This window comes from Peromyscus californicus, unplaced genomic scaffold (assembly GCF_007827085.1).
Source record: "Peromyscus californicus insignis strain IS unplaced genomic scaffold, ASM782708v3 Scaffold_2__1_contigs__length_46816999, whole genome shotgun sequence".
Classification (NCBI taxonomy): domain Eukaryota; kingdom Metazoa; phylum Chordata; class Mammalia; order Rodentia; family Cricetidae; genus Peromyscus; species Peromyscus californicus.
In genome coordinates this window covers 12365434-12391328 of record NW_026294540.1, presented here as the reverse complement: position 1 = coordinate 12391328, position 25895 = coordinate 12365434, and the positions used below count along the sequence as shown (strand labels likewise).

General features: G+C 54.6%; 1 protein-coding gene across 10 annotated transcripts in view; it reads left to right on the top strand.

Annotated features, from left to right (window-relative positions):
* Cux2 (cut like homeobox 2) overlaps positions 1 to 25895 on the top strand; it is a 194940-nt gene that overhangs the window by 126211 nt on the left and 42834 nt on the right. For 8 of the 10 annotated variants that reach the window (XM_052755287.1, XM_052755288.1, XM_052755289.1 and 5 more), the window contains 2 exons: positions 2433 to 2480; positions 23849 to 23927. In XM_052755287.1, coding sequence (XP_052611247.1) covers positions 2445 to 2480; positions 23849 to 23927 — 115 coding nt within the window. In that variant the 5' untranslated portion in view covers positions 2433 to 2444. Of the gene's footprint in view, positions 1 to 2432; positions 2481 to 2581; positions 3898 to 12096; positions 12213 to 23848; positions 23928 to 25895 lie in introns of those variants that run through there. The other 2 variants (XM_052755292.1, XM_052755286.1) reach the window with 2 other exon arrangements.

The following is a 25895-nucleotide window of genomic DNA, read 5'->3' as shown; positions in this document are numbered from 1 at the left end:
CTAGAATTCGTTTCTGGGGGTAAATCTAGAAAGCCGTGTGAGAAGCTGTGTGCAGGAAAGAGGCAGAAGCCTCAGACTCAACTCTCTCTTGCTGTCATGGCTTCTACAAGCACACGTGAGGTCTTTTTGAGACAGGGTCGCACGTAGCTCAGGCTGACCCGCAACTCCTCCTACAGTTGAGAATGACCTTGAACTTCTGGTCTCGCTCTCTCCATCTCCCAAGTGCTGGCTTACAGGTGTGTGCCATTACACTCTGTTTATGTGACACTTGGGGCAGAACCTGGGGGGGGGGGTCATGCATGCTGGGAAAGCACTCTGCAAACTGAGCCATATCCCCAGCCCTGCCCCTCTCTTTTAAACACCATACATAGCCCGGTCTATAAACGGAGTTTTCTCCCCACATCGAGAGTGCCTCTGGCCCTCCCATCTCTGGGAAGCAGAGCTGAATCCCTTGTAGGTCTTCACAGCCCCACACACCTTCTTTCTCTCTCTGGCCCTCTCAGACCGTCTGTCTCATCCTCTCTCCCCTAGCATAGTAAACTCAACCTCAACCGTTGCTTCACACGGGCGCGCTCAGGTGAGGAGGGAAATCCAGGCCAGGTTTTCAGCCTGCGAGTTTGACTTACATAATTTTCCATGCTACATAATTATGCAATTACATAATTAGAAGGGATAAATTTCCACTCCTGTTATAGTCATGGTTCTGGAAACTCTTCGTGTTGGGAGCTCATCCCTCCTGATGGGAGAGTCGTGATAACTTTATTTAAGAGCATCCTCTCGGGGGTCCAGTCCACCTACTGCATGTGGCCTGCCTGGCTTCCCCCTAGGACTTACACATCCATTGGCCCAGCACCCATCTACTTCCCCATTTCATGACTCTCAGATGTGAGCCCCCAAACTCATTTGAATATGGGGTCGTGAGAATGAGAAGAGCCTATGCGAGACGTCTTGTGACTTGGGCTCAAATTCCAACTGTATCACATCACCTTGCCAATGTCACCTTGAGTAGACCAGCACCCATGGGTCTCGGTGGCCCCTTTATAAAATCAGGGGCCCTTTGGTCTGAAGAGTTCCCCATGCTTCCTCTGAGGCTGTCGGATCCACCCGGCTGCCTGAGTCTCAGCCACAAGTCCCCAGTGCCAGCCCCTCTAATCAGTGCTGTGGTACATGGCCACCTTCTCCTGGGGGCTTCCTGCTTCTGTGCATCCAGGCCTGAGACTGTGACCTTGAACCTCCTGAATCTGCTGTCACTCTGCCTGGCAGCCCGGCTCCTGAAACCAAAGCCACAGGCACCGTCTGTGCGTCCCCTAAAAGCCCACCTTACATCCAGGCAGCAGCCACAATGGGAAGCCCCAGAGACAGAAGCCAGTGTGGAGGGGTAGCTGGGACCAGAACAGGGACCTTGTCCAGGGGGAGAAATGCGGTGTGTCCCCATGGTTATGGGGTTTCTCCATAACCTCCAGCCCTCTTCCTCCTGCTTCCCTTCCATCCCTCCTGCCTCTTTACACCTCCCACAGGGCTTTGACCGATTGTGGCAGGAGGAAGGATCCCCAGTGGATCCCTGAGGGACCCACAGGCTTCAGGGTTAGAACCTTGGGACACTCATCTCTGCTGAGTGCTGGGGGCCCTCCAGAGACCACTCCTTGGGTCTGAGGAAATTGGGACATCTGGGTGGCTAGAGCTGATCCTGTGTGCTCACAACATTGGTGAAGCCGTTGGTTTATACATGGCATCACAGGGCTGGGACCCAGCCATGTCCCTAGAAATCACTCCATGCTCTGGAGAGGAAGGACAGACATGAATAGTGACAACTTTTGGCGAAATGCAAGATGCACATTCCTGGGAGGTGGCTGTGTGGATGAAGCAGCCCCATGCCACACCTGGCAGGACAGAGGGACTTCCTGGGTGGCTTTTTCCACCTAGCGCTGAGAGTAGAGAATCAGGGCCAGCTCTCCAGCCCCCATTCCCCTGAGCTAGGTTGCAGGACCAACCATGCCACACACAAGGATGTTATGAGTACTCTCACTGTAATATTCGGGAGGCTGAGGCAGGCGGTCATGAGTTCAAACCAGCCTGAGCTACATAGCAAGACCCTGTCTCAAAATGCTGAGGGCTGGGGGGGGGGGGGTGTAGCTCAGGGGTGGAGCATGGCGTTCTTGGCTCCATCCCCAGGACCACCGAGAAGAAAACAGGTGTGCATTTAGGAAATATCCATCCTGCCTCTCTCTCCAGAATGCCCAATGCTGTGTGTGCTATTAAAGGCTCTAAAGAGTACTTCAGGGACAGAACCTCTGTGTGTGTGTGTGTGTGTGTGTGCGCGCGCGCGCGCGCGCCTTTCAAAGCCACAGTTCTGGTGAGAACGATGGTGGGGGGGTGCAGGGTGGGCTCGGGGGTGCCTGCCTTGTGGCAGACCCTCCGTCGTCTCTTTTCAGGGAATCAGAGAGATGGTGGCTCCCGTGCTGAAAAGCTTCCAAGCTGAGGTAAGAGCCCGCCGGTGGCAAAGCGCTTGGGGAGGTGGGGGTGACTTGCACTGGGCTTCCCTGCCCCAGGGTGAAATCTGAGGTCTGAGGTAGGTGAGCCCCTGCTTCCCTGCTCAGGCATCCTTGCGGAAAAGGCCCAGGGGCTGCCGGCCTTCCCAGCACATCTCCCTCCCCACCACGCTCTGGGTGAAGGCGGCTTTGCTCACCGCCTGCGCGTCCACCCCACGACAGCAGAATGCCGTACTGTCGTCTCTGGCATTGACAGTGTCCGTTCGCCTACCTGAGAAGATGCTGGGGTCATGCTGGCCTGGGGAGGGGAGCCCATCTCTAATGTCCCATGAGCAAGGGCTCCCCACTGAGCTCAGGTGGACCCAGAAAACCCTCCCACAGCCCCTGAGATGGAGGGAAGGGCTCCGGCTCATTCCCCACTCCTCAGAGTCATCTCTCCCTCAGAACCAGATAAGCATGTAGGCTGCGGCTGCATGTACAGGAATGTTGGTGTGGGCAGGGTTTCTCCAGATGCCTGAACCTCCATTTCCCTCTCTGTACCATGGGATAAAGGGACTTCTGGTCCTCCCGTGTTGTTTTGGATGTGGATAGCGAGAGAGAATGCAGGAAAGGGGCGAACATGCCCATCTGGCACTCTCTGAGTGTCACAGGAACGTAGCTGGGACTGGAACCCTGCCTCCACCACGGACTGGCTGTGTGACCTTAGGTGAGTTTCTTGGCCTCTCTGGGCCTGTGTCCTCCTCTGTCAGATTGGTGATAATTTTCTCTCTCTCGTAAGATTGAGACTGAGGGAGGAGCAAGGTAAATAATAAGGAAGTGTTCAGAATGGTGCCTTGGGTGTTAGAAGCCTTGGCCATAGCTGTGAGAAGTGGCACACGCCTGTGATCCCAGCTTGGGAAGGTGGAGGCCGTCCTAGGCTGTGTGGAGAGACGATGCCACCCCCTTCGCAGTAGAAGAAAGACTTGAACGTTTGAAGTGATGAGAAGACCCGAGGCTCAACTTCATGGATGGCGGGCTTGAAGTTTCAGCCCCGCTCCTTCAGCTGTGTGGCCCTGGGGAGGTTCTCCGAGACCTCCCGGAACCTCAACTCTCCTGTGACGCACAAAGCCTACAAATCCGATGAAGGGGGAAGCTGCTGGGCGGCCACAGCCGGGAGCCTGGTACCCAGGTGGCATCCTGAAGGACAGGGAAGGAGAGAAGTTTTGATGGGAGTTGACCACGCTGGGAGCTGGTTTCCCAGCGTGCGGACAGTTGTGCCGAGGGACCCCTCCGGCCACGCACCCACAGGATTTATCTTGACTGTGTTCCCCAAGCCCCTGCCTTCCTCGTGATGGCTGCACTGAACTGCCATGGCTGCAGGTCCCTCTTCACCCCTGTGCGGAGAGAAGCGGCCACAGAACCTGATCAGGTTAGGTCCATTGCTGCCTTCCAACCCAGCAGCCTTGGTGTGTCCAGAGTTGGGGGTCCCCTCACCCTGAATCCTTTTTCCTGCCTGTGGGAGGTGTGGTGGGGAGGAAGTGGACTCGGCCCACTGTGAATTAAGGCTTCCTAGATTGCTTCAAGGGACAATTTAGGACCCCCGACACCGCCCCAGGAAAACAAAAGCCAGCCAGGCAAAGCAGTTCCCGGGAACCAGCTTGAAATGGCCGAAGTTTGAAAATCCTTGAGCAGAGAAAGGGAGCTCGCCCGAAAGCCCCACTAATTATAAAAGTTGCCTTTATGAAAGATAATTCAAAGCAATAATTTAGCAAACATAATCAAGCCACGCAGATGGGGCTGCTGATGGATGGATTGCAACATGCAATTAGCGGCTCTCACAGTTACATGTCATTAACCCTCCACGCACAAAAATTATTTTCTCATTATTAGTTGAAAAGGTAAAATTAAGCTGACTAGACACTAAAGGAACAAACCACAATTAATTACCTTCATTTATTACAGTCATTATCTTAGAGTTATTTTTGCTTGGAGACAGAGAGATGCAAACATCTAAATTAAAAGTTTTGCTTTTGTTAAATTTGAGGGGAGCCGGGTCCTAGTGTTGGCGTGCACCTGCTTGCCCCTAGACCTCAGGGCCACACCGGCGGCGGGCCTCTCGCTCCCAGCTTCCTCTTTGCAGGGTGGCCTGTGGGATGTCACGAGCCCTCTTGACTGCTCTGGAACAGAGACGGTCACCTGAGCCTAATGGGAGCACAGCAGTCTGGGGATCGGCCCTGTGATGGACGTATGTGACTTCGGCGAGTGACTTCCTGTGTCTGTGCCACACAGTTGAGTTCTGTGTATAGGGACAACTCCTTGGGATTCTGAGAGCCAGGTGGCAGGATGTACCTCAGCCTGCAGCCAACAATCTCCTCCCCCTCCTCCCCCTCCTCCTCCTCCTCCTCCCCCCCCTCCTCCTCCTCCTCCCAGGTATTGAGGGAGCTCATGTGACCACCACCTCCCAGCAGGTATTGGGAGACAATTCACTTGGCTGGCTGAGTCCTTACAGTCCTTTATCATTTGGCAAACACTTAGCGGGCCTAGAAAGATGGAAAAGTGGCTTGGGAATACATGGATCCGGGTTCGAGCCCTAGAACCCACATTTAAAAAAGAAAAAAAAAAAAAAAACCCTGAAAAGCTAGTTGTGGTGACTTGCTCTTGTAACCCCAGTGCTGAGGAGGTAGAGACAGATAGAGATCTCGGGCTCACTGGCTAGCCAGCCTGGCCTGCTTGGCGGGTTCTAGGCTAGTGAGAGACCCTGTCAAAAGAAGCAAGGTAGGCAGCAGCTGAGGAACGACATTCCAAGTTGTTCTCTGGGTCTGCATGCACAGGCGTGTACACACACACACACACACACACACACACACACACACACACACACACAGGCTCTCACAGACATGTAGTAGATACCTGCAGCATGCCAAAAGCAGTCTGATGTCACCCTCGGGAGGGCTACCAGTCATCACCTCTGCCCCTCTTGGCATGGGAACAGCAGGCATTTTTTTCAATACACTCAAGGACTTCCCAGGGAAGATAAACCACCCTCCCACGTGGTCCTCTGCAAATGTCCTCAGATGGTGCAGTCTCTGTGTCAGGCTCCCATGAGGCTGGAGAGGGCTCGGAGCTGTCCCTACCCCTGGGGACGTCCTGCCACCCTGTTCAAAGATGGGGAAGATGTCCAGAGCCCAAGGGCACCTGGGGTGCTCTCCCTGAACTTGCGTTGTGAGACTTGATAGTCTTGTCCCAGTGATGGCCACAGCCATTCATCCTGTCCCTTACCTGTCTGCGTGTGTCCTTGAGTATTCCCATCAAGCCATGACAGCTGTGTCTCTTTGGACCTGGGCCAGCTGTCACAAGAGCCCAAGGTGGCCCTTACCCTGCCTGGTGGTTCCACCGCCTGACAGACATGTCCTGCTTGCTGGCTGGCACACTCCCTGCTGGGAGACGCCAGGTCACAAAGAAGCAAGGCCAGGAACCGATGGCTGAACTCAGTTAACTCCAGGCCCGGCTCCACCGCCTGTGACCTCTTAAGAAGAGCCCAGGCGCGCTACCAAACCATGAGCAATTGTGCTGAGGGGCGGTTTAGGAGCGTGGTTACTCCGAAGATAAAAGGAACACCCCTCCATTTGCAGCAAGCCTCCTCTCTTCCCCTCCCTTCTCCCTGCCCATCCCCACCCAGCTCCTTGGGTGGAGTTGATTCTTGTTAGAGTGACCACGTCTACAGGGTCTCTCTATGTGTGGAACCACAAGCTTTCCCTCCTGGCTCCAGAGAATGGTGGCAGATGGCGGGGGCAGGCGTGCAGACTCTGCTGCCCTCGGAGACCGAGGCAGGGGACATCGACTATTGTGAAGTCTGGGGCCTTCCCTTTGAGTGTCTTCTCGTGGGCTTGAGGGCAGCTCTGAAACCCAGGTGGCTTAAGGGAGTGGGGAGCAGGCCCGATAGCCATCCTGGGGTGAGGGACAGATAGGGGGAAGCAGAGCCTGGGCCTTGCTGTCCCCACAGGTTGGCCACAGCGGCAGCACTCACCTAACAGACATGTCCGACCCTGGATCAGTCACTCTCTGAGCCGTCTGAAAGATGGGTAGGGACACTCAGCTGGCTGTGTGGATGTTGGCCACCCCCTAATAGATGCTGTGTGTCATGATGTACTGTTTCCCATGGCTTCCTAGAAACTTCTCTGCAGACTTTGTCCAGGGAGACGTGCCCAGCTGTCTACCCTGGTGTTCCCACGTGCAGGTAGCAAGGGTCTGGGACATCTCTTCCTCTGCTTGTGTCTACATGCTACCGCTGTGGTGGCTGGGCAGCCCAGCAGGTGACAGGGAGTGAGCAAGGCCTAGACCCTCAGAGTGTACCTCCTCACGGGCTCACTGTGACCTAGAATGCTCATGTTGCCCCTTACCACGTGGCCAAGCATGGCACAGAGGGTGGGCGGGCACTCTCTCTCATAGATGGTACCTGTGGTGACTGTACGCTTTGTGTGTCTGTTAGTTTGATACAAGTGTCCCAGTTTTGGAGGCTCTGGTTATCCCTAGTGGGGGACTGGGGCTCAGAGAGGCGCTAACTGGTGTGTATCCAAGGCTGGAATTGAGGCAGGGGAAGAACAGAGGGGACCTGAGTGTTGGGACCCAGGAGGCTGCACGGGCTTCTTTCACCCCGAATTAGATGGAGAGTGCCCTTGAGGCAAAAATTCAAGGTCAGGGGCCCTTGACTGCTTAAACAGGCCTCCCTCTGCCCTCAGACGCCCCAGCCTGGCTCCTCAATACCCCAGCCTGGCTCCTCCTACCCCAGCCTGGCTCCCCCTACCCCAGCCTGGCTCCCCCTACCCCAGCCTGGCTCCCCCTACCCCAGCCTGGCTCCCCCTGCCCCAGCCTGGCTCCCCCTACCCCAGCCTGGCTCCCCCTACCCCAGCCTGGCTCCCCCTACCCCAGCCTGGCTCCCCCTACCCCAGCCTGGCCCCTCCTACCCCAGCCTGGCCCCCCCTACCCCAGCCTGGCCCCCCCTACCCCAGCCTGGCCCCTCCTACCCCAGCCTGGCTCCCCCTACCCCAGCCTGGCTCCCCCTACCCCAGCCTGGCCCCTCCTACCCCAGCCTGGCTCCCCCTACCCCAGCCTGGCTCCCCCTACCCCAGCCTGGCTCCTCCCACCCCAGCCTGGCTCCTCCTTCCTGGCAGCCTCTATTCCTTCTGCTGGGGTACCCTTCCCTGCACCCTGTGTATCTCACAGAAGTCACGTCCAAGGTCCCCAGGAGCGGTGCAGCCACTGGACACTTAACTCAGCAAAGCGTGTGACTTGTCTTTTTATATCTCATGAGGATGAGGTGACGGGAGTGCTCAGGCCTTGGGGCTGCCAGAATGTGTGTGGACCCCTCAAATTTAACAAGGGAAACTTTGGAGCAGGGACCAGCTCCATCCCGCATTTTTGTTTGTTTGTTTGTTTTTTGTTTTTTGAGACAGGGTTTCTCTGTGTAGCTTTGCGCCTTTCCTGGATCTCGCTCTATAGACCAGGCTACAAAGATCCGCCTGGCTCTGCCTCCCGAGTGCTGGGATTAAAGGCGTGCGCCGCCACCACTACCGCCCTGGCTCCATCCCGCGTTTTAAATGGACTCTGTGGGGGCCACTCAGGGGGCCAACAGCCCCCCGACTTTAATGATGACAGCAGAGACTGTGGGAGCTGCTGGCTCTCCTCTGTCTGTGGTCCAGGAAAAAACTGGCCCCTGCGCATTGGGACCTCTCTCCCTCCTGTGAGGACTGGGTGGGGGCGGGGGGGGGCAAGCCTGGGCTGTGGAGCAGGTTGGCAAGGAGTTTCATCCCAGCAGGGCTTTCTTCTGGGCTGTGTGACCTTGAGCGACAATCCCTTAACTTCTCTGGGTCTCTGCCCTTCTCCGTTTCAAAAGATTTTTATTTATTTATATTTATTTGATGCGCGTGTGTGTGCGTGCGCATGCGTGTGCGTGTGCGAACGCATGCATGTGTTCATGTGTGCACATGCATTACAGCACCTCTGTAAGGGATGATTTGCAGGAGTCATTTCTCTCCTTCCGCCTTGTGGGTCCGGGAGATTCACCCACTGGTCTCTGCCTTTAAATGATGAGCCAAATCATGGCTGCCCCCGGTAGGTTCACGGGGAGCTCCGTGGGCTGATACAGGGACTGATACAGGGAGAAGAGAGGGCGGAAGAGAGGCTGGCCGTGCCACACTCGTGCCTCCCACAAGCCCCCACCCACCAATTCCTCAGGTGAACTAACTGAGGCTCAGCCATGGCCTACAAGACCCGACTCAGGCGGGGACAGCCATCAGTAAGACCTCCATGGCTCAAGTGTAAGTGAGGCAGAGCCCGGATCGTATGTACCCTTTCGTAGGTCTCAATCGGCTCAGAGAGGGCAAAGCGCTTGCCCAGGCCTCACACAGCCCTCTGCCCACAGCATTGAGGGTTGGAACCACAAGCCTCGGTTTGGAGAGCTAACTGGGTTCCTCAGCATACAGGGGGACCAAGAGTTGATGAGAAGACCAGGCTGGGGAGTCCTTAAGATACACTGGCAAGTGAGGGTTTAATCTGGGGCTGAGTTACGAGACACTAAATACCCCACAGACAGGAGTGTCACCTACAGCATGAATCAGGTGCAGGCGGCCCACGCCCTCCCCGCTCCCTGCCCACCCTCTCTGGCGGTGTCATCCTGAGGACCATCCTGTCTCCCTGGCGGTCCTGCCGGCTGGAGGCGAGGCTCCCACTAACCCACACGTCCGTCTGGATCTGCTGTCGGCCCACCGAAGCATCCTCGGGCTGTGATGCCGAGCTACAACCAAATTAAGAACCCTCAGCCATCATCCTCTTTGATTTGCTCTCTCTGCCTTATCAAGTAAATTATTAATGCTCCTGCCCCCCTCCCCAGTTAAGCAGACCCTTGCAGCCCTTCCGGGTCCTTCTCATTAGAAATAACATCATCTAAAGAAGGGTATTGATTGATTTTTTTTTCTTCTTAATCTTAGAATCATGGACGTGAACCACATATTTACATGGCATTCCCTTTAACTCGAATTCTTGTGCTTTATTTTTATATTATTGATCTTTTTTTTGACACGAATTGCTTTTTGGCCTTGTGTGCATGTTGTAAGCTTTCCACCGCCAAAGGAACGGGCTGCGTCCAGCCACGAAGAGGAATGGCCCTGGCCGCGTGGCAGGAACATTCCCGCACATTTAACAGCAATTAGTCTACCCTGCTGCCCAGACGCTCATGTATGAAAATTTACAAGCCTTTTAATAGACTGAGCTCTGGGACCGGGCAGGCCTGGCGCCGGGCAGATGAGGCCACCGGGTGTGTGTCCATTGAGCTTCCTGCTCGGTCAGACAGATGGGGGTGGGGATGGCGGTGTGGAAACCGGCTTGAAACATGGACCCACTCACTCCAGCAGGGGCTGTGTGGCCCGGCACACAGTCACACCTTCAGCTGCTCAGCTGATGCTTTATCACGTGCCTACTGTATGACAGGCATGGAGCTAGGTGCTGCAGGCACCCGAGAGTTTCAGGTCCCTCCCACACCTGGTGCCCAGGATGGAGCAGAATGGGCATAAACCCAGGCTCATACAGATCAGAGTTCGTGTGGTGGCCCTGCTTGTGGCCAGGTTCCTAAATGAACCTCAGTTTCCCTGGCTGTGGGGAATGCACAGCGCCTGCCTCTCCCCCGCCCCTGGGGAAAGGTGGGAAAGATTCGCCAAAATAATGATGCTTGGGACCTGTTTATTCAGCCTGTTACCCACTGGATTCTACATAACCTTCCCTGACTTCACCAGAGCAGAATGTTCTAGACTCACAACCAGCCTCACTGCCCTGCCCCCTGTCCCAACTTCTCCCTGTTATCCACAGTGGTTCTCAACACCTTTCCCCTACTTTTCGCTAGCTCCACTTAGACCTCATCCAGCAAACATTGGCTTGGCACCTGCTGTATACCAGGGTGAGTGGCCAGCTACAGTGTGCATGTGTGTAGGTGCATTTGTGTGAGCATGTTAGGTGGAGAATCTCCCTGGGATCTGGGGCTTGCCGGTTAGGCTAGGCTGGCCAGCAGGTGGGCAGCTGAGATCTGCAGGGCTGAGCCTTCCCAGAGCTGGGATTACAATTGCGTGCTTCTAGCTTTTTTTTTTTATTTCTTTAGATGTGGGTTCTTGACATCAAACTCAAATCCTCATTCTTGCAAGGGAGTAGTGGCTGAGCCATCTCCTCAGTCCCTGAAGTCACCTCTCCTGCCCCCTGTGGCACTATGGGTGAGAGGTAGACACTGGCCATAATGCTGACCAACAGAGCTCACTGAGGTTCGTGTAACCTAGGTGGGGTAATGAAAGACTAAACGGGCCTGTGGGCCTACCGTGTGCAGACCCCAGTGAGGACCCTAGGGATACCATAGGGGACCAGATGCAGCCTCCATGGGTCAGATTTCCCACCACTGTGACAGATAGCCTGAGAAAAACAGGGAGGAAAGATTATTGGGGCCCAGGGGTTCGGAGGCCTCTGTCTGTGGTCACATGACCCTACCTTTCTGGACTGAGCCAATATCGTGCCGGAAGGGGATGGTGGAGCAGCTTTTCACCTCATGAGATATCTCCTGTCGTAGACCAACCTTCCTACCACCCTAAGCAGGAGGAATAGGGCCCAGAGAAGCTGAGGAACCTACCCAAGGTCACACGGCCAGGAGAAAAAAGGTCCCAGATCCCATCAACTCACCTCCAGCCTCAGTCTCCGATTCTGTGAAGTGGCTTCTCCACCTTATTTATCCCATGCCAGTTGGGCTGGAAGGCTGACAGGATCACCACAGGATCACACTTTGTGAACTCTAGGAGAATTCGGAGGTGGACTGCCCAATCTCATGTGCCAGCTCCCCACCTTTATATCCCAGGGCATCTTCTAGGGCTTTAACACTGGGTCCTGAACTGGAGGTTGGGGGTTGTGGGGAGTGGCTCATGCCTCTAATCCTAGCACTGGGGAGCCAGAGTAGGTGGATCTGAGGTGGGCTGAGCATCCTGCACCTCAGTTCAGCCAGGTCTGCCTGTGCAGATGGCTCTGCATGGGCCTCTGTCTGGTTCTGTGAGCTCAAAGACGTCTCTGGACTGCAGGCCACAGGCTATGGGCTTTGGTTCAGAAGGACCCAGCTGGCATGGTGACACACACGTGTGTCATCACAGCACTCAGGACACTAGGGATGGAGGATTGGGAGTTCAAGGCCAGCCTGTGCTACAGAGTAAGACGTCACTACGTCATCGTGAGTCAAGGGTGCCCCTCCCTGCCCCTTTCCTGAGCCCTGAGCTCTCCACTAACTCTGTATTTTGGGATTCTTCTCTTTGGTGGTTACAAAGGCCTAGGCTCAATCCCCAGTACTTGGGAGATAGAGACAAAAGGATCAGTTCAAGGTCAGCCTTGGCTACATAATAAATTCAAAGTTAGCCTGGGCTATATGAGACACTGTCTCAATAATAATAATAATAATAATAATAACAATAATAAAATTTTTCAGTTGTCTAAAAGCTTCACCTAGCATCCAGAACCACTCAGGACAGAGAAGGGTGGTGGTGCTGGGCTTCTGAGCCTTTACACATCTTGTTCCTTTGCCCCCAAAAATGCCTTTCCTTCCCCACCTCCATAGGTAAATGTCCACGTGTCCTGCAAGGATCCACCCAGTGGCCCTGGCGTGAGAGTCTGTGACTGTCTGGCCTGAATGGACACATGGTTCTTCCTTTACCTGCTGCTGCTGAGAACCAGGTGATCAGCCAGCCCCTCGGCTTCCCTCCAGGGCTGACCGCATACAGTACCCACCCCCCATGCCCCACTACAACCCCCTGACAATTTGCAGCAGGTCCTAGATTGGATTCCAGACCCCTAAGGCATCCGTGTGAGACTCAGTGGTCCGCCCTGCCTTCTTCCTTCCTTCCACCCTCCCCTTCCCTTTTATAAATACATCCTTGATCACCCGCTCTCTGCCTCAGGGCATTTGCCCTAGCTCCACCTGCATTACCTGGTTGCCAGACACTTTGCCCTCCACAGGCGAGGTGTTCAGCCTGGGCACTGTGAGGTTTTGGGTCAGGTGGCTCTTTGTCACAGACTGACCTCTGCCCGGGACAGTGTTCAGCAGCCTGGCTAGGATGTCCCCACTAATCGCCCATAGTACCTCCCTCCCTCAGTGACAGCCAGAGACAGTTCTGGTGTCGCCAGGCTTCCGTGACACCTGCAACTCCTCCAGAGCTCTGGTCACATGTCACTCCTACAGGGAAATCACTAAGCTAAGACTCCTTGTTTCTTCCACAGAGCTTGGTACAGTCATTGTATCTGTTTCCTAATTATTCAGATGCTGAAGACATACACACACAGGATAGACTCCTGTGCTCCCCAACCCCTCAGAGCCCCCACTCAACAGGAGCTGGGGGAGCATTGATAAAGTGAATATGAATTGACATGTGATTGGATTGGCAGACACGGTTCTTGGTGTTTCTGTTCCAGGCAGCATTCTGAGTGGTCTATGGGATCCTAGTCATTCCCCGTGACCTTCCTAAGCTAGGAACTGTCATTGTCAATGTTTTTATAATACAGGCAAGACAGGAACACGAAGGGGTTATTGACCTGCCCAGAGCCACACAGCTGCTTCTAATTGGCAACCCTGCCTTTTAACTATGATTTATTGAGCACTTACTATGTGCCAGATCCTAAGGATAAAGTGTAGAGTGGAAGAAATGCAACCCTAGGTGGTTACACATGTGTGTACACACATACGCACACGTGCACACATATGGAAAAAAGTGTCTTCTTTTCCAGTCAAAGAGATCCCCACACATTGAGTAGAGTCACACAGCCTGCTGGTGGCACAGTCCTTCTTCTGGGCCTTGTATGCTTCCCACTACGCACCCTGTCCGCAGGGCAGGGACATTTTAACAATCTAGCCAGTCAATTATAATAATATTTTTCTCTCCAAATGTTTAAAGTGGGGGGGGGGGAGGGTTGGCGTGCTAAGGTATAATCATGGCTCAGAGGCCGAGCTGACATTAGTTATTAATTAGGCCATTATGCATTCCTCGGTGATAATTGCTTTGCTGTGGAGTCACCAAGCATGAAACGGACCCGGCGAAGGAATGCAATCTATCAATCCTTGGAGCTGCAGCTCAGTGGCTGCTCACCTTGAGCTGGTACCTCAGCAGGAGACAAAAAGAAATTAATGATGCCGGGGATAGGCAATAGCAAGCCAGACCCTTCCCTCATCCCAGCCCCGGGAGGGTTCACCACCTGGTCCCAGGGACGGCATTGAAACCAAGTGAAAATGGCCATTTATCTTGGGGACATCTTTCCCTGCCTTCGATTTCCCACCTTGTCACTTGTGGGGAGATGCTGTCACCATCTTGGCAGTGATGAGCGAGGGACTGTCAGGGGCGGCCTCCCCGCCTCTGTTCTGCCTCCACCCAGGTTCCAGCCCTGCCCATGGTGGATGGGGAACGAACCCCCGTTCTGCTCTGAGGCCTGGGGTGGGAAGTATCAGGTAGCAGATACCGCCAGAGTCGGATCTTAGCACAGACAACGGAGATCTCTGAGGGCGAGCGTGCACACTGAGACCCATCCGATGGCGGCTGTCACATCTGTGGAGCATCCACCCTGGTTAGACGCACCTATTGGTGTTTGGGTTCTTGGCGGGTTGGTCCTGCGCTGCGTATTTTACAGAGGAAGGTTGGCTGGGATGATTCGACATCGGTCCCACAGCTGATGGTGTGGTTGGGATTCGAACCCAGGCTCCCGAGAGGTGAGAAAGCAGAGGTAGCAGGGCAAAGCAATCAGAGCCATCCAGAATCAAGGCAGGCATAGGTCTCCTGATGCCCATCTCCAGGCCAGCTTCCTCAGCTTCCAGACACTTCGGGATGGACCAGGTCCCACGTCAGCTAAGAAGCATTGGTTGTCCAGGTCTGAGCTCAGCCTCCCAAGGTAACCAATGTCCCTGCCTCAGCTTGAGGCCTGCGTGGCCCATCAGTCTCACCCAACCAGCTAAAGAGCAGAAGTCAACCTCAATGCAAACATGGCGTCCCCGGTTACCTCAGAGAAAGAGGAAGCCTGCAGAGCAGGCCCTCAGCCTCTTATGGATTGTGTCTGCCTGGCACAGAAGCCCCTGAACAATTGGATGAGGATCTTTGGTGAACTCCATAGTTCCTACACTGTTCCTCCTCCTCCTAGCTACTTCCCGAGGCATTGGGGATGTCACTCCCTGCAGGAAAAAAATGAAGGGGATTCTGTCAGCAAAGAGTGACGGGATGGGAGAGCTGTGAGGGGAGTGGATGTCACCTGACCCCCACAGAAACGCTTGGACAGAGACGGGTAGTTGAGGCCCTGGTGGCCTGTCAAGCCTATAGTCCCAGCATGTGAGAAGCTTTGCTCTGAGTTCAAGGCCAGCCAGGGGCTGGAGAAATGGCTCAGCGGTTAACAGCACTGGCTGCTCTCGCTGAGGACCTGGGTTCAGTTCCCAGCACCCACATGGCAGCTCACCGCTGTCTGTGACTCCAGCTCCTCCAGGGGAATCTGACATCATCTTCTGGCCTCTGCAAGTGCTGGATTCACACACAAGCACATGCACACCCAGGGCCCCTTGGAAAGGCCCACCTACCAAGGAGCTCTGGCCAGTGACCGAGTTCATTTCCAAACAAGATGGCATTGGAGACTGGACGAGGCCTCCTCACATCTGCCCTCTCTCTCTCGGCTTCTCCAACCCAAAGTCCCATCCCTGGCCAGCCCCAGACAGTTCCCATCAACTCTGCCATGTTCCTGGCGCTTTGGCGGCTTGGCCTTCCTCCGCACTGCATGGTAGATAGTCTCAGGGGCAGACTCCTCCCAGCAGGAAGGAGGGACTTCCAGGTCTGAAGTCACCCTGTTAGCTATGAAGTAGGGAAACCCTGCGATGGGGGCGACAGGATGGAAACTGTTTTCCCCCACGGACTTCCTCCTTTGGCTGGGCACGGACGTCATTTTTCATCATTTTGGCAAATATTTATCGGACTTCTCCAACATGCCAGATGCTGTCCTGAGCACTGAGCGAAACATTCTGTGTGGATGTACAGATCGATGGGCCATGTCACCTGCTGTCTGTAGAGACCCTGCTCACTCTGATGCTGGGCCGCTCTCTGTCCATCCAAACCAGATACTGGGCTCTTCTTTTGTTAAGGCTTTGATTGGATACAGGGTCTCATGTAGCCCAGGCTAGCCTTAAACTCCTGATCCTCCTGCCTCCACTTCCCGAGTCCTGGGATCACAGGTGTGCCCCATCACAGCCAACCAAGACTCTTGACAGCTGAGTGACTTATCCTAAGGCATAACAGCAAGTAAGTCATGGAGAACCTTCTGGGCGGGGGCAGCTGTATGTAAGTGAGTCACAGACCATGGGCTGAATTCTGAGCTCGCCGCCTGCCCTGATATATAAAGCTTTATTAGAATCCAGCCTCCTTTGCATATGGCCGGCCACCCACCATTTTTGCAGGCACAGGGCGGAGCTCGGCAGCTGCCACAGAGACCAATAGTCTATAGGGCCAAAGCGGGGGGAAAATATTTACTCCGGCTAGAGCTGGGCACCTCCGCCGTGCCCCCATCTGACTGAGGCTCTCTCGGGGCTTCCTCCAGCCACTCCGCAGAGACCTTCCAAAGATCACAGCTATATTTAAAAGCCTGGGGAGGGCGGCGCTTGGATGGCATTTGCGTGGCCGCTATTCCTTAAAGGGCACGCGTGTTCCTTTCGCCTCACTCTTCTGGGCTGGCATTTTGGAGAATGTGCCAGAGTGGCATTGAGAGGAGAGGGCACTGCCACCTGGGACACACACACACAACACACACACACACACACACACACACACACACACACACACACACACTCACACACACACTCGCTGGCTTCCCAGGGCAAGGCCATTGTGCATGTCGCTGAGAGGATTTGGGTTCACTAAGCCAGCGTGGGCCAGCAGGGGTGATATGGAACCCACGTGGGACAGCTCACGGCCCAGGGGGTACCCGTGACCCAGAGCAGGCAGGGGGTCCTTGGCATCTCTAGCTCTGTGCCCTCACCCTTGTCTCGAGGTTCCGGCAACTTCCACCTCTCACATGCCCCTTCCACCTCTCACATGCCCCTGTGACTCTACCCCACCCTTGCGGCCCTTTGGCTATGCCTTGGCCAGCCTCACACTTAAAAGCGGCAGGCATGTGGCAGGGCTCCAGGGTTGAGCACTCGTCTAGCAGGTGCCGAGGCCCTGGGCTGCATTCTTAGCATGGCAAGCCAACGTGAAACGGCCAATAAGAAAACTTGTCCTTTAACTGCTTGTCTCGGGGCACACCTGCTGAGAGCCTTGGTGTCCCTGCGCTCTAAGTGGGGAAACTGAGGTACAGGAACACTAACAATGATTCTCTCAGCTGTTCACACACACACACACACACACACACACACACCCCGCATGCACATCATGGAGGCTGCTAGGCTCCATGCCACACTCCACGCTCTGCCTCTCTCTGAGGAGCTCCACCCATCCCCTTCCTCACCTCACAGCTGAGGTAGCCATGTCTGGAGAGACTACAGGGAGACCACTCAGCTGGGGACTGCTGTTTAGATCTTAGTAGCACACACCTGACTCCAAAACCCACCTTCTTTCTGGCCTTTCCTTGAATTCCCTATACCTTTATTAAGCGCCAGCTGCATGCATGCCCAGTGCTTTCTCCTGGCCTCCCGCCTGGCCCTGCCTCTCCTCAGAGCCAGTGACCCTTCCACCTCATCGGGACATGGCTTCCATCGGGTCATCTGGGCGCCCAGAGGCTTTCGGGATGGGAACTGAGGTATTAGAGGGCTTGCTGCGGCTTGGGGAGGCATCTAGCTGGGTGTGTGGGGTAGCCGGCGAAACAAAGGGTCCCAGCCCTTTGTCACCCAGCTGCACCTTTGGGGACAAGGGGTGTAAAAGCCTGGTGACCATGAGGAACGTGCAGGGGTACAGACCAGAAGTGAAAATGATTCTCGTGCCGTGTGCCACGCCTGGGATGGGGGCACCTCAGCTCCGGCCAGCCTGAACAGATGGCCCAGATGGTCCCAGGTGGCCACTGTCGAGGGAAGCGTGGGCCCGGGTGGCCAGATCCTCCGACTCCCCAGAGAAGCTGGCAGTTTGGCACTCTTCTGGTTTCAAAGTCCTGGCTCCCTCTAGATGCACATATTTACATATTCCAGTCCTTTCTGGGGTGTCATTTACATACCACAGTCAAATGTGCAAATCCGGAGTGTCTGGCTTGATGGATTCTGACAGCTCCAATATTTTTTAAACACTGGAGTGTCCAAGAAAATAGGATCGCAGGGCGGCTCCCGCCCACCCTTCACGGCCTTCTCGGCTGTCACGTGCCACGCACAATCTCATGAGCGGGGGGGGGGGGGGGGGGGGGGGGGGGGGGCAGGACCCGCGAGCACACGCGGGCTTGTACATGCACAGCAGCACGCCTGACAGTGGGTAGAGCCTGGCCTTGGGGAGATAGAGGTAACTGAACGCCACTCGCTGCTCATAGCAAGGGCATGGGCTCTGGGGTCTGGTTGCGAGTTCCGTTTCCGCCCCTTGCTGTGTGGCTTCTCACTGCTTGCACTACCTCTCTGGATGCTAGTTCTCGCTGTTGTTAACATGGGGAATATGGCGCTGACCTCCTAGGACTCTGGTCCAGGTTAAGGAGGTCCGTGTAACGAGGCCTTAGCTAAACTCGGGATGCATGATAAAATTTTGAGACGTGGTCTTTTAGTGTGTAGACTTTGTTTTAATTAGGGTGGTTTGAGGTTGAAAGAGAATTAGAACCAGGACTTCGAGGCTTCCGCATATCCCAGTGCCCACTGTTAGCTTTTCACGGCAGTTGCCACGCAGATGAGCCCTCCCACGCTATGTGGCACTGAGTGGCACTCTTGACACTGTAGATCAGGCAGGTGCCTGACAGCTGGAAGGCCCATCTCACGCTGCTGGGGGACAGACAGTGTGGAAGTAAGCTGGCCACGGGTCTAGCACACCCACCGTGGAAGCCGCCGTCATCCACTTAGGTTGCTAGGGGGCCACGCGAATTCCCGCCCCACCCCGTTCCCTGCCACACAACTAGTTCTGCGTCTAAAGTCACCCTCTGCCTTTGGTCCTCCTGTGTTGCTTCAGGCCACTGTCTCAGCCTCTCTGGACCTCTCACGCAGGGACCATCTCTCACCCCAGGGCTGCCCCACGGAGCCTTTGGAGGCCCCGATGAGCTACTTATGGCGAGAAGTCTTTGTGCGCTATAAAATTGCAAGGTATTATAATTCTATACAGAAAAACAATGTTTGGCACGGGGCGGGGGGGGGGGGGGTGGACGACGATGGCTGTCTGTGACTTGACACACCTCCTGGGGTGAGGTGGTCACCTGTGGATGCAGGAGTGGCCTCTCGAGCTGTTAAAGTGGCAGGGCCTCCAGGCCTGTGCCGATCGGCACTTGAGTCACGTTCGTCCAACCAGCGACACCCAAACAGGGCGACAGGTCCTGGATGCTTCTCAGCACCCTTGACAGGGACTCCTGCTTCACCCTTGACCGCAGACCAGCACAGCAGGAAGCCATCCCCTTCCCCCATCTCTAGACACAGCCCTGAGGAATTCCCGGCGCCTTCTCCCAGCCCAGGGCTGCTTTCTTTCTTTCCTTCTTTTTATTTCTCTTCTTCTCCTCTTCCTTTTTTTTTTTTATTACCCCCAAAGCAAAATTTATTTGTAAGGTACTAAAGGAAGCCTCCTGTCCCTTTTTATGCCAGCAGCCCTCAGCAGAGAAGTGAAATCGTGTATTTCGCTGCTAAAAAAAGCCCCGACTTATACAATTTTAACAATAGAAAAATGATCTTTGCGCTCCAGTGCATGGAGGCTTGAGGAGAACCGGCAGGATTCAGGTGGCTGGCGCATTACAAATGAGCCGTTCGCCTGTGTTTTGAGTGACAGGCAATTTAAATGCAGTCTTATATGGAGGCCAGGGGATTTTTTTTTTCCACCCCAGAAGGGGAGTTGCGGGGGGGGGGGGGGTAGGGGGGGAGTGTAAAAAAGGTGGGAGGAGCAAGAAGAACCGAGGGACTCCGGCTCCCCCGCCCCCAGGAGTTGAGAAGTCCAGCTCGAGCTGTTTAATTAGGAAATCAGGAGTTCCTGGTCGGACTAATTTGTGATTACAGCGTAGCTAATAGTGGCCAGAGCCTAGCCTGCTGAGCTCCATGGGAGTGTACCTCGCTGGGTCCCCAGAGCCTGGCATAAACAAATTGGGGGCCACATTTGTGTTGCCTGAAAAAGTGTTCTTAGCGCCAACACTTGAAAACACGGGTCCTCTGCTTTTATCTTTAACCTGGGGCCAATAAATATGGTAATAAAATTTCCAGTGGTTCCTCCGGCCCCAGCAGGCGTCCCCCTCGGGCCTGGTGTCAGGGACACATGGCCGGAGGGGGACAGAGGGTTGCAGAAACAAGTGCTGACTACTGTCTGCCTGGGTGATTGGAATTGATGTTCCCAAGTTAGGAAAGGCCTTCTAGGGCAGGGAAGACAGTTCAGTGGCTAAAGAGCGCTTGCCGTGGAAGCATGAGGAGCCGGGTTCGAATCTCTAGCACCCATGTCAAATCCAGATGTGGAAGCATAGACTGGAGGAACTCCATTTGGCCAGATTTTAACCCCCAGCAGGCAAGAGCCACATAGGTGGTTGCAACAGGACCTCCCTCTCCTGAATTCACTGCCGGGGTCCTGTCCCATGTAAGTACCATACGATTGCTGTTTCTAACAGTGAACTTCTGTAGGGCGTGTGGCAGGCCACTTCTGTCTCCGTGTTGCCCGTGTGGCCTCCAGATTGCTGCTGTCACAAGCCCAGTCTCGATACTTCCACCCTTCCCTGTGACCAGGCGTGGCCATGACCCGGACACACAGACTTCCTCGTGCCGAGCTGTCCCGTCAAGGCCTCTAGGTTAAGGGTACCGGAATGGCCACTTCTAAGCGGTCAGTGGTGCATGGATGGTGGTGAGTGTATTGGACAGATCAGCTCTCGGGGACATTATAGGAAGACAGACAGAGACATAAAGACACCGCTACAAACTGGTGGGCACCGTGATGGGAAGGGGGTGGGGGTCGTGGGTGAGGCTGGAGTAGCTGTAAAGGACTCAGCCAGCCCTTGTCCCCACATCTGCTTTTACAATTCATGGGAACACTCTCGCCCTCCTGCAGACCCCAGCCAGGACCGTGTTCAGCACAGACGGCTGGGGACGAGAGCGTCTGATACATATATTCGTATCAGATGGGTGGTGAATGGTGTCCATCCTTGGGGCTTCCACGAACCATGTGTCAGCAAGACAACAGCTTCTAACTTCAAGCAGCTGCAGGACCCTGGGGAGTCAAAATGACCACCACCACCCCCTGCCTGGGGCTCTTGCTTTCTCAGGGACAAAGGGCACCCGATTCCTTGCCTCCACGGTCAGACATTGGTGGAGGTAACTTGGTGACTTGCCATGTCTTTGAAGACAGATGTTCACTAACAAGAGTCTGTGGTTTGCCTCAGCATTTTACTGTCATTACCAGCTTCTCGGGGATGCTCCCAAACTCACTGCCTCCCAACACTGCCAAGATACACGTGGTATTTCACCGCCCCGCCCTGCTGGGGCATCCTTCCCTTGGAGTAGTCTGTCTTGGAAGGATGGCAATCCTCCTGTGTTGGATGACTCCATTTTCTCATGCTTCCTGCCCTTTCCCTTCCCCAGCACACTTCCCTTCTCAGGGAGAGATGGGGATTCGCCAAGTCCCACCACCAAACTGGGTCAGCCTCCCCCTACTTCCACCCCTCTGCCAGTCCCCCGACTCCCCACACCCTGCTTTTCCTTCCAAACATTTACTGCTTGTAATTAACAGATCACCTGGGGAATTGCCCTAAGGTCCACGTCCCCACCCGTTATGACTATTCTTAGTCCTCGGTACTGGGCACATCACAGGGACTCTTGGGAAATGTTGGTTGAGTGAATGAAAGGCTGTCACCCTCGAAGGTCAGTGACCGGGAGTCTCTTCTCAGGAGAACAGTGAGGGGTGAAAGTGTTGTAGTCACTGGCCTTTGAAGTCCGTGTTTGAGACGGACGTTGCATTTCTCTCCACTTCTCTAACATAACTCCTCCTGGTCTGCAAGGCCTCTGTGGACCACCTCTGTCAGATAGAAACCTAATGATCACAGACAGACTCTGACACTTTCTGGTAACCACGTTGTTGAAATGGTAAAAAGTGACTACGCATCATCACTTCAGAGTGCAGCTCCGTTGTTAAATGGTGGGGAGCCATGCTGTCCTTTTTTATGCTAACTAAGGCTTTGAAATCCTGTGTGTATTTCACATTCATTACACGTTTTGATTTGGACTGCCCATGGTTCAGTTGGTCAGGAGCCACACGTGGCTTTGGCAGTCATATTGGGGATCATACCAGCCATATTGGGTATCATGGCAGCCATATTGGGTATCATGGCAGCCATATTGGGTATCATGGCAGCCATATTGGGTATCATGGCAGCCATATTGGGCAGCATGGCAGCCATATTGAGCAGTGTGAATCTCTATATTGGATGTGTTTTTCAGATTCTCCTCTTGGTGCACTGGTTTGCGTAGCAAGGCAGGTCTTTTCTTAGGTTCTTTTTGTGAAGCACCAGAAAGACAAACACAATTGAGATTCTCACTCCGGGAACTGGCAGAATCAAGGTGGTACTGGACACCCTTGGCAGTAAACAAATCTGTGAGGCCTCGCGCATGCCCACAGCTAAAACCCTGGATCTCTAGGACCTTTTGAAGGAGTTGCTGTATTATTAGCTCCCCCCACACCCACCTTTTACAAATGGAGAAGTAGAGGTGTGAGGATTTAAGCGAATTTGTGTTCAGCTAGCCCATTCTAGAACTGGGGTTTGAAATCCTGGTGTCCACCCCCCTGGATAGGTTGTCTCAGAAATGGCCTCTGCCATTGGGAAACAAAAGAGCCCCTAACAGGATTTTGTTGGGAAATGGGGTTGGTGCAATGCACTCAATTTGTTTATTTGGTAAATGGCATTGATGGGCTGGGGGGTGGGGCTCAGTTGGTGGAGTGTGACCCTAGCATGCATGAAGCCCTGGGTTCGATCCCCAGCACTGCATAAACTAAAAGAGGTGCTGCGCTCCTGTAACCTTAGCACTTGGGAGGTGGGGCAGGAAGACCAGGAGTTCAAGGTTATCCTCAGCTACACAGTGAGTTTGAGGCCAGCCTGGGCTACATAAGACCTGCCCTGCCGCGCTCTGAGAAAAAGAATTATATTGGGCACCGACTTTGTGCCAGGAAGAGCTCCGAGGGCTATGTTTAAGGGAAGGCCTCAGCCACAGTTGGTCCCCTATCTCTTTGACTCCATCGCTGAGAGATATAGGAAGTTATGCCAGCCCAGGAGAAGACGCCAGTCTTCGCTCCCACCCGCCACACAGGAAGTTGGTGCTGGGAGGGACATGTGTGGTACCAGCCGCTTCAGGCTCACCGCCACCCTCCGTGACCCAGCCAGTCCTGTAGATGTGGGGTGGCTGTTGGTGCCTCCTAGGCCCTGGCCTCAGAATGGAAGGCCCAGGCCTGTGCATCGCAACTGGCCAGCAAGAGCTCGGCTCAGAGCCACCGGACTTCACTGTCTGAACTGGGAAACAAGAGGGTCCTGAGCCCGGAAGTTCCACAGCTGTCAGCCCGCCCAGAGTCACCTAGCCGCGCGATGCCTGTGGCTCTCGCCTTCCACAGAGTCTTACTGAACAAGAACATGAGGAAGAGAAGGATGGGTGAGCGGAGCTCCTCACCACTGAGCTGCCTGGTGTGTGTGTTCAGCCATTCAGTCGGGAAGCATTTATTGAGCACCATCTGTATACCAGGAACTTTGACATTAAACCCTATTACTCTGTGATGTTGGTTGAGGCTGTTAGTGTCTTCTGAGAACTGACAGTTGCAGTTTTCGCCAAGCATGTCCCACTCTCTCCCAAAGCATGTCATGTTTGAACTCGACCGCATTGCCCTTGAGTAAAGATTAATAGGCAATATTATTAATAACCTATTGTTTGCCTTTCCTGGTGTTTAGATCTTCCAAGCTGGTTAGAAAGTGGGTCCTATTGTGTATGATTTAGCTACCCCACCCCGCCCCACATCCCCATTCTGGAGGAAACTGAGGCTCAGAGGAGGGCAGTGACTTGTCCAAGATCACACAGCCTGGACATAGTGCAGCTGGCCTATGAACTCAGAGTCCTTGATGTGGGAGCCTCCACTTGTAACTGCCGACACCCCACCATCTCTCTGCCCGCTTTGCGCAGGAAGGTAGTGGTCACTTTGCAGGTCCAGGGCCATGGCTGCACGTGACGCTTTCTCTTCTTTCCGAAGGTGGTGGCTCTGAGTAAGAGAAGCCAGGAAGCAGAGGCAGCGCTCCTGAGTGTTTATAAGCAATTAATTGAAGCGCCAGGTAAGAAGCTCTTGGACTCCCTAATTGAGTAATTACCACTGAGGAGCGCCGTGAACAGTGACGCAGATACCACAGTGGCTTCCTGGCGCTGGGGTCTGGGGACAGGCCAGGGCCCAGGGAGAAGCCAGACCCTCTGGCAGCTGGGGCTGGGGGTGGGGGTGGTTTTGTGTGTGTGTGTGTGTGTGTGTGTGTGTGTGTGCGCGTGTGACTTAACCAGCCTGGTGTGAAGTGTCCTCATGGCTCCCTCCATACTCCCCCGTATTTCTGCCTTTTGGGTGGGAGGGTGGCTCTGATGTGATGCCTACCTGGGTCTTCTCATCCATGTCTTGCCCCAGGGGACCCTTCCAGGGCTGCAGGGGACTCTGCCAGCAGGGGGCAATAGAGGGATAATGCCACCTTTTTCCACAGCCAACTTCAGAATCTCACTATTGAGATCCTGAGGACCAACTGGAGGGCTGAGGGAAGCCTGGTCCAAAAGAACAAATACTGGCTAGTTCCCCTCACAGACAGTGTGAGTGGGTCCACTGCCCTGCTTACAGTGGTCAGGGCCAACCCTGCCCTGTGTCTGCCATCAGATAAGGATTTCAAAAGCGTGCTCCATCCACACTGCAAAACAAGTAAGCCGTGAGAAGAAGCAGTGCCCATGTCTGCTACAGCATGTGATTATGTTCGAAGGAAGCATCTAGAACAGGCATCTAGATCCACCACGAGAGAGACTACAGAGGTCAGAGGAGGGGTACGGGGTTTCCTTCCAGGTAGAGAAGATTCTAGAACTTGAGGGAGGCGAGGCAAGGGCGCTCTGTAGGTGAACTGAATGCCGCTGGAGGGTTTCCTTAAACCACAGGCCACCAGTGAGACGAACATCACCTCAGATGAACACAACAGCCTTCCACTACCACAAATCAGTCATGTCTGAGGTCCCCGCAGGGCTCTGCACACAATGCTGGCCTTGGTCTGGGTATGGGTCATGGCAAGGTGACCCTTTTAAGGTTGTTTAGCTAACAGTACTCAGTCCCTGCCATTTTCCCATTTGTTGGTCCACACCCACCCCCCACACAGCAGATGTCAGGGCCACAAGGCCACCCCTCCAGCAGACTGCCATGCTAAGCTTGTGGGGTGCACCAACCAGCCATTCCAAGGCTTGGGGTATCCTGACTCAGGTCAGACGTGAGGCTTCAAGTTGAGCACGGTAGTTCACATCTGTGACCCCAGCCCTCAGAAGACTGAGGCTAGCCTGGGCTACACAGTAAGACTCTGTCTCAACGGCAATAAAAATAAAACAATCGGGAAGGAGGTTCAGTTGGTAAAATGCTTGCCTGGGTCCCATCCCTGGCACCACGTAAAATCCTGGGTGTGGTGGTGAGTGCTGGCAATCCCCGTGCTGGCAGAGCCAGACTGATTCCGGGGGCTCAGCCTCTAGCCTGTTTGGGGAGCCCTGGGACACTGAGGCCTGTCTCAAAAAAACAAAACAGAAGCCTCCCGAGAAAGGACCACCGGAGGCTGACTGCTGACCTCCACCCGGCGGCACACACATGCATGTGCACCCAAGCAGGCGTGCAAGTACACACACATGGGAATGCTCACACGCACAGAGAAAACACTTCATTTCTTGGAGACACCATCTTTCTGGACCCCAGGCTGTTTTAACTCCGTTATGGGCTCAGCCGAGAGCCACATGAGCCCCCCTGAGACTGGTGTGGAACCTTCCAGAAAATCCTCATTGCCTCTTACGCCTGTCCCCAAAGCCTGGGTACTCAGAGGTCACGGGGAGACTGGGGAGCCCAGCACTGACTCCACGCCTTCCCAGGCCTCCTCCCATGCAGGAGGGCTGAGGAGGGGGGAGGGAGGGGTGCCACATCCCAGCTGTCACCCAGCTAGAAAATGAGGAACCTTAACGGATGGAGACGCGCCACACAAACAGCCCCTTCAGGGGCACTAATTCATTTTCAAGACATTTAAGAATAACAC